Source organism: Lipotes vexillifer, unplaced genomic scaffold (genome assembly GCF_000442215.2).
Source record: "Lipotes vexillifer unplaced genomic scaffold, Lipotes_vexillifer_v1.1 scaffold645, whole genome shotgun sequence".
Classification (NCBI taxonomy): Eukaryota; Metazoa; Chordata; class Mammalia; order Artiodactyla; family Lipotidae; genus Lipotes; species Lipotes vexillifer.
The window spans coordinates 1,935,185-1,943,607 of NW_006777439.1; the positions used below are offsets into that span (position 1 = coordinate 1,935,185).

The window sequence follows — 8,423 nt, forward strand, 5'->3', positions numbered from 1 at the left end:
CGGAGACATCAAAAGCATTTGTATGGGCAGTTGAGCGGGAGGTGAATATTTAACGCTTTTGTTCATCAATAACTCATTGGCTTTGACCTGTCTGAACAAGTTGAGCAATAAGGTGAAATGCAGGTCACAGCGTCTAACAAATATGAAAATGTGTATGTACCCTCACCCGGTTCCCCACCTGTCCCAGCAGGCTCCTCCAATTTGTCTGAATAAAGCCTAGGCCCAAGGTCCCCAGGAAGGCAGGTGTGTGGGAGCTCTTGGCATTAGAGGAAGTTGGGGGGAGCCCCCCTGGGACAAGGGGGCTGGGTGTGGGGCAGCCTCAGAGCTCTTGTTAGAATTGGCACCCAGGATATCCCTACAAAATAGCCAAAGCACTGGAACCAGAGGATGGCGGTGGGAGAGTGCGCAGGGAGCGTGCACAGTGCAGAGTAGGAGAAGCCAGCCAATTTTGCCAGGCAGAGGGGGGCTCCACCGCATCAGGCCCAGGTTGAGGCTTGATAATAATTTTTGAATCATGAGGGTAAAATCAAAACAATCAAAAAAAAATTTTAAACACCTCTAGCCTACAGTCAGGGATCCAAAAGCCCCACCTGAGCCCAGGCATCCGTCTGCCTCTGAAATCCATCCGGGCCCTGAGTGCTCTTGGTGCCCTGAAGCGAGGGGTGAGCCCTGGACTGCGCTGGGGCGGGCACAACTCATGAACTTTTGTACTCTTGTGTGCTGCTGTTGGCAAAGCAAAAATAATGAAACTTTGTGATATGTTTGTAAATGATTTCGAGTGACCCCTTGCCCTGCCCTTCACCATTAGTGCGCCGGCCCCAGCCCAGGGCAGCTCGTTGCCTGCAAGCAGCGCCTGCCTCGGGGTCTGCAGCAGCAGCCGGACAGAGAGGCCAGCCGGGCTCAGGGCCCTGGAAGGTAAATGCGCGACTTCTTGGAGAACTAGCTTTGTCAGCCAACCTGGCTTGCCCTGACAGTGGGCAGAAGAATGAGCAGAGGATATTCCCTCTTGCCTCTTTTTCTTCTCTCATTGAGGGCATTTGCTCCTTTCTGGAAAATACCACTTGCTGAGGGAGTGGGGGTTATGTGGATCAGGAGAGGGGGGTAATAAAGCCGCCATTTCTGGGGTGGATTATTTTTCTTCTTTTCTTTCTTTCTTAAGAAGACTGTCCTGACTCCTTGGCTGCTTGGTAACCCCAGCCCTGGTACAAGGGTGGGGAACTCGTTGCTGCAAATTGCCACCAAGCGCTTCAGGCTACCTGAACCATCTCTGAAAGGCAGGGTGGCTGCGTTGGGCTGGTGGCGGCTCCGAGGAAGAGGCGGGGGCTGGCAACGGTCTGGGTACTCGCTCTGGGTGGAACCCGGAGGTAGTAACGTTGTCTATATATACCCTGTAGAACCGAATTTGTGTGGTATCCACATAGTCACAGATTCGATTCTAGGGGAATATATGGTCGATGCAAAAACTTCACATTTCTCCGCAATAGCCAGAATTAGAACTGGAGGCCAGAGGCAGCCGGCGGGTCAGTCGCCTCTTTCTGTTTTATTACCTTGGACTCCAGGAGGATCGTCTGAGCCTGGTGACATAGAGCAGCCTTTTCCTGGAGAAGCTCCTCACCTTTAAACAGGGCCCCCTGTGTAAAACCCTAATTGGTTGCATGAATGCAGGGCCAGAAGGTTAGGTTTGGGGGCACTGGGGAGCAAGGTGGGAGTCCAGGTCGCTCCAGCCCCAGGTCTGCCCTCCAGGGGCATAAAGTTGGAGGGTGCCCAATGAAGGGCCTCATTGGCTGTTACTGCCATGTGAGAAGAAGGTGAGCTGGGCAGAAGGAGTTTAGGGTCCTTTGGGGTCCATTTGGGTGAGCTGGGGGTGCCCTCACCACCTTCCTGGGCTACCCTTCAGCTGCCCTGGCTAGAGCATCACGGGGGCTTCTTGCCATACCAGCAAGGGCCAAGATTTGGCTGGAAACACCCCGGCCTCGAAGAAAGCTTGGCAGTTACTCATTGCCTAATTTGATTCAGGCCAGCCAGATTGTAGTAACTTTTGGGTGACCCTGATGAAGACAAAGCCGGGATTCGGCCTTTGTATGGCAGAGTCCCTGCTCCGCAGGCTGGGTGGGCGGGAGTCCTGCCTGCCTGGGGTTCTCTGCCCAACTCAGAAGCCACCTCTTCCCCCCACTTTTTGATGACATGCACCCTGACAGATATGAGGATTCATTCCCCCTTGAACTGTGCCCATTTTGGGGGGCTGATTACAGGCGGGGTGAGTGGCGGGGGCACTGGAGGTTAGCAAAGTCAGTGGCAGACAAAAGCTGGGGTTACCTGTGGGGAATGAGGATGCTGGGATTAGAACTACTTTAACATCTGGCGGGGGCCCTCAAATGTGCCATGGCAAGTCACTTGATTACACGTATGTTATTTAGTTAAATTTGTGAAAATTATGAGATGCTCACCAACCCGGTGATAAACTCACTCCCTCGCTATTGGCTGGTCTGGTCACATGGCCGCCAACTTTATTCAGTTGACAGCAAGTAGGAGGGCCCTATGGAAGGAGAAAAAAAGACAACACGAGAAAAATTAGTATTTTCTACCTTCTGAAATTAATGGCCATGAGTTCGTATATGGTGAACTCCAAGTATGTGGACCCCAAGTTTCCTCCGTGCGAGGAATATTTACAGGGTGGCTACCTAGGCGAGCAGGGCGCTGACTACTACGGCGGCGGCGCGCAGGGGGCCGACTTCCAGCCCCCGGGGCTCTACCCACGGCCCGACTTCGGTGAGCAGACCTTCGGAGGCGGCGGCCCTGGACCCGGCTCGGCACTGCCCACGAGGGGTCACGGGCAAGAACCCGGCGGCCCCAGCGGCCACTACGGTGCCCCGGGAGAGCCGTGCCCCGCGCCCCCGCCCCTGCCCGGCTCCCGGGCCTGCAGCCAGCCGGGCGGCCCCAAGCAGCCGCCCCCTGGGACGGCCCTCAAGCAGCCGGCCGTGGTCTACCCGTGGATGAAGAAGGTGCACGTGAATTCCGGTAAGGCACGGGCCCAGGACCTCTCAGTCTCCACCCCAGCCCGGCGGCCTGGGCCCCGTGAGGGGGTGCGAGTGGGTGGGGGCGTGTGGGGCTTCAATGGGCGCCGCAATTACTCTCTCCATAAATTTTTATAGCCGAGGGAGCAGGCCGGGACCATGTGGCTGGCTGCTTGGCTCTGGGCGCAAAAGGGGGTGGAGATGGGGGTGGGGTGGGGGAGGACTCCATTTTCAGAGCGGAGGGAGCGCGGTGGAAGAGGGGATTTCCAAAATGCCTGGGAATGCTGGAGCGGGCGGTGGGCTGGGGAGATGGGGGCACGTTTGGGGATCCCCGCCCGAGAGCCCAGGGGAGCAGGTGGGTCCGAGGGGTTGGGTGGGAGTAAGCGTGTGCGCCTGGGAGGGCGGGCGGGCGGGTGAGAGGCAGGGAGTGGGCCAGGAGCGCGCGGGGAGGGCCCGGGCCTCGGGGCGCGCCAGGAAGTGAGCGGCTGTGGCCTAATCCGAGGCCGGGCGCTGACCTGACTGTGCGGTCTGCTTGTCTCGCAGTGAACCCCAACTACACCGGCGGGGAGCCCAAGAGGTCCCGGACGGCCTACACCCGGCAGCAAGTCCTAGAACTGGAAAAGGAATTTCATTTTAACAGGTATCTGACGCGGCGCCGTCGGATTGAAATCGCTCACACCCTGTGTCTTTCCGAGCGCCAGATCAAGATCTGGTTCCAGAACCGGAGGATGAAGTGGAAAAAAGATCACAAGCTGCCCAACACGAAAGGCAGGTCCTCATCGTCGTCGTCTTCATCCTCCTCCTCCTCCTCCTCTTGCTCCTCCTCAGCTGCCCCTGGCCAGCATTTGCAGCCGCTGGCCAAGGACCACCACACGGACCTGACGACCTTATAGAAGTGGGGACCCTGGGCCCATCCCTCCCTGAGCTCCCGGCTGAGCCGAAGCTGCGGGGGCAGGCCGGGCCTGCTGTCACCTCCCTGGGCTCTAAGGTACTGTAGGGTGGACCTGGGACAGGCAGGCCTACCTCGGACTAGGTTAGCACCCTGCCCGAGGGTAGCCCCCTCCCTGGAGCGGGGTTGGGGGTCGGGGGGTGGGATTTTCTCTCTAAGTATATTATCAAATGGCAGGAGCTACTGAGAACATAAAACCTTGGCAAGTCATTAAACTCCTGAAAATCTCCGCTGTTGGATTTTGAATTTGCAAATGAAGGTTGGATGCTTTAGCCCAGTGTGAATTTGAACATCCTCCCCGCCCCCCACCCCCCGCCCCTCCAGGGATCTTTGTGGTTTCATAATGTGGGCGTGTTGAGGCAGAAGGCTGGCCACCCCTGCGCTAGGTGCTTTCAGTGGAAGCAGGAGGGCTGGGCCAGGATTTCTGAACTTTCTGGGTTGTCTGTATAATTTCCAGTGTGAAAAAAAATTGTTTTTGCTCCCAGTGGCCCCATGCCCAAAGAAATGAGTCTAAGAAGGAAGTGCAAACGGGCTGTTGTATGTTTAGATTATATTTGCTTAAATATTTATTTGTTGGGGAATTGGGGTGCGGAAATAACTGACATCTTATTGCCAAAAAACTTACCATGGTGAAAGGGGCTGGGTTTCAGGGAGCAGAATCAAGAGATGCGTGGACTTACTTCTGGCTGTAACCGGCATTTTGAACTCCACCCCCTCCCCACTCCCCGGAAATGTGTGTAGGGGGCCCTTAACCCTTCTAGAGGGAAGCAAAGGATCCACTCAAAGTTGAGTTCCTGAAAATATGTTTCCACATGTGCTTTTTTCAGCACTGTGCTTACAACCAGTTCTGGGTGATTAAAGGAAAGGGAAAAAAGAAAGAAACAAATGGTCCAACATTTTCCTTCTGGGGAAAGAAAACAAAACCTCTGTGTTCTGGGTCATTAGATAATGACTGAATTTTCTGTTCCAACTGGATTCCAAATGTCCCCAAATACCCCATATAGCAGTATTTTATAGGCACTGGTGTATGGCCTGCCTATATGGGAGAGGGAATGTGCGTTGGGGAGAAAGTGGGAAGGTGAGGAAGTCTTGCTGTAAAAAATGAAAGAAAAACTAATTGAATCTAGAAGTCCACAAAAGTTGGTCTTAGGGTTTTTTCCCTAAGTTTTAATTTAAAAAAAAACAAATCTAAGGAAGTTTTCCTCAACCCATTAATTAGCAGAATTTGTGAAAGTGTAAAAGTTTTCAGGCCCTCTCCTCTCCCTTGCCTTGAGAATAGTGGTTTAAAAACAATCGCTCTCAAACAACAGGAGAGATGTTCTTTAGTCATTTTTCTTACGCCTTGCCTGGGAAGGGTTCAAAGCTCACTTTTCTAAAATGTTGACCCTTAAGGATAAGGGAAAGAGTCAAAGGTAATAGCCAGAGTTCATAGACTCAGATGAAACAAGGCTTCAGAAATTTAAACCGCAAAGCCTCGGGCTCCAAAAAGAAACCCCTGGTAGTAGCTACCGAAAAGTCACAAAAGTGGGGAGGGAGAGGGGGTGAGCTTGAAAGGGAGATTCAGAATTGGGGCTATTTTTTCAGTGCTTGAGAACACTTTAGAAGATTTCGGAGGTAATTTTTAAAATATATTTAAGTGTAGAGGGAAAAAAGACTTTCTCTACAGGCATGTTCTTTGGTTCTGTGTCTCCTGAGAGCTGAGGGCAGGTATTCACTGGAGTCCCTAGGCTGAAATTCCACTTCTCTAAAGTGTCTTCCAAGCCTTGCTCTTTTGTATTAGACCCTAGGGACAGCTCTTTGTTCCTCCTTGGGGTGAGCCTGGCTCTCAGACTTGCACATGGCAATACTTGAATATCGCCACGTCGGGATATTAAAGATGGATATTCCTGCATTATTCGCATCATTGTTTCTATGACAAAAAGCACAGAGTTCATACATAGTCAAGACGTCTTTTTTCTGATGCCCTCACGTTGAGAAGCTGAAAAGGTATTTTACTGAAGTTCGGCTAAATTACAGAATCAGGTTCATCCAGAGGACAAATTTTCTATTCGATTAGCTGTATTTCAGCCAGGAGGACTGACCTCTAAACCCTTAACCTTTTGGACTCTAACTACCCTTCTCTTCTTTTTTTCCCCCTCGAACATGGAGAGCAGTCTTTGGATGTAGGATATGAAAAGGGCCACTATCCTTAGGCAAGTTGGAAAGTTGCTCAGATTCTTTCCTAAAACCCGAATCTGTGAATACATTGAACCTTCTCCTTGGGAGGGGGTAATATATATTTTCACAACATCCAACTACATATGTATTGCAAAGATTATTATATAGATTTCCCCCTTCCCAGAAGTTCAGGTTACTCACTCCAGCTTCAGACCAAATGCCAAACTACTTAACTGCCTTCACCCCCGCCCCAGAGGAAAGCCAAGAGGCATGTTTTGATGAAGAAAACCCAAGGTCCTTCTTAAAAATAGCCCCACTACTTTGGAAAGTGACTTGATCAGAGAACTTGTTTGTTTATAAGTCTCACTTCTCCTTCTCCTCTTCTAGGGATTGTCTTTTGAAATGTTAATGGAGACTGGATGGCCCAGAGGGCGGCCCTCAACCCTGAGGTCCCAATCGGACCCCAGCGTCCATTTGGGCCCACAGGAGTGGGGCAGGGAAGAAGCAGGGCCCCCCCAGTCACCTAGGGCAGGGAAGGAAATGAGTTTCCATCTGGGAACGTACTCTGGAGAAACCTAGGTGTAGGAAGCCTCAGTGCCCATTTGCTTTTATTTGTTTCCAGTTTGTTCCCCCAAATATGAGCCAGAAGTGTTTGTTTTGAGTTTTTTCAGTGGTATGTTGGGGTCGTGACTGGGGGGAGTGAAGTGCTTGGCAAGGACATTGCTCCTCAGACTCCCATCTCACTTTGTCCCTTGCAGCCTTTTGTTGGGAGATGACATTGTCAGTCAGCCCCATGGTGTCTGTTCACACAAGATGCTTTTTTAATAGAATTGACCAATATTCTGCTGCCACTGATTAAAGTATTATTTATACTAATTGTTGCCTGTAGTTTTGATGTAATTCATTGATCTATATTTGAAATAATAAAAGGTGTAGCGAAATCTCCCTCCTGTTTGGTGCCTCCACAGAAGCATTCTTTATTAGGTCTTCTAAAAGCTAACATCCAATATATACAATTTATTATTTTCTGTAATGTGCCTGATGTGTGAAGGTTAAACTGTGTAAGGCTTAGCAGTTCTACCATTTTCCCCCTCCCCCATACCTACACTCCCAATTTGGCCATCATATGTTGTGAGAATTGGGAAGCCTAAGGCTGGATTCAGGCTGCAGCGGGGTGGACATTATTTTTTAAAAGGAAAATAAGTAACTTCCCGGGCTAAAAGGAGGCTCCAGTTTGGCTCTCAGCATGGCCCGGATCAGCCCCAGGCCCCCTCGGTCTCTCTTTGTGACATGGTGGGTGAGAGAGATCTCCTGGACCCCCAACTCTGAGGGCGTGTCTGGTGCTGGGTTCTGGGCCAACCTGGGGCTGGCGGGTGGCTGCTCGGATCTCACCCCTCTGGCCTCCAATCTTGGGCTCCTTCTACTTCTCCTGTGCTGTTCAGCCCCACCGGGGCCTCCAGCACCTGCCCCTCCTCCCCCGAGTGCCCCCTCCGCCCTCCAGACCACAATAAACACTCCCCACTATAAAAAGTGGCGTGTGCTGTTTTTTTCACGAGGGCTTTTCTCGTCTTGGCTTCGCCTTGAAGAGGGGGCCAAGACAGGAGTCCCAAAATAGATGGGAGGGGGCCTTACTCGCGACAGGAAATGAGCAGAATGCATAAAGTCAGACATGTGTCCTTAATATATGGAAGGGCTCGCCTCCGACGCGTGGACATGTGTATTTATAAGTGCGCAGACAGAAGTTTAAATATTCAGACACATTTTATGATTGTTCTCTGCCCGTCTTCTGGTTAATGGCTCCTCCTGTGCCCACCAATACATCAGTACGGTTGTGTGTATTGAGTCGCGGGCAGGGATGAGGAGGAAGCGAGTGCACAGCCGAGCCCGCCGGAGTACAGTACAGTAAATCGGGACCCTCGGCAGACTGCGCTTCCCGCGCGCCCGCCATGTTGGGGAGCCCTCCCTGCCCCCCGCGCCGGGCTGGGCGGCCGGGGCTCGCCGCCAGCCGGGGGAGGGCCTTTCATAACCCGGAGAATTTTCAAAGTGCGAGGAAGATGATAAGAATAGATTTCTACAAGTCCCGACCACGTGATTGGTGAAATAATTAATTCAGCACGTCCCTTAAGAAACACGGAGTCGTCATTAATCTGCCACGCAAAGGGCTCTCTCCGACTTGGAAAGTGCAGGGATCCCAAGAATATCACCCGCCGAGGGGGGCCGTGCGGCGCCCCCAGCTCTCCACCCTCGGCCCCAGGCGGCGGGCGCGGGAGCGCGGCCGGCAGGTAAATATTTTCGCGACTTTT

The 8,423-nt window shown here is 52.3% G+C and overlaps 1 protein-coding gene across 1 annotated transcript; it reads left to right on the top strand.

The window, feature by feature from the left end:
* The first annotated feature begins 2,041 nt into the window (after nt 1-2,041).
* On the top strand, nt 2,042-4,192 carry HOXD4 (homeobox D4). Its single transcript, XM_007451086.1, has 2 exons — nt 2,042-3,018; nt 3,558-4,192. The coding sequence occupies exons 1-2, from the start codon at nt 2,598-2,600 to the stop codon at nt 3,905-3,907; spliced, it is 771 nt and encodes a 256-aa protein (XP_007451148.1). The 5' UTR covers nt 2,042-2,597; the 3' UTR covers nt 3,908-4,192.
* Nucleotides 4,193-8,423: the final 4,231 nt, after the last annotated feature.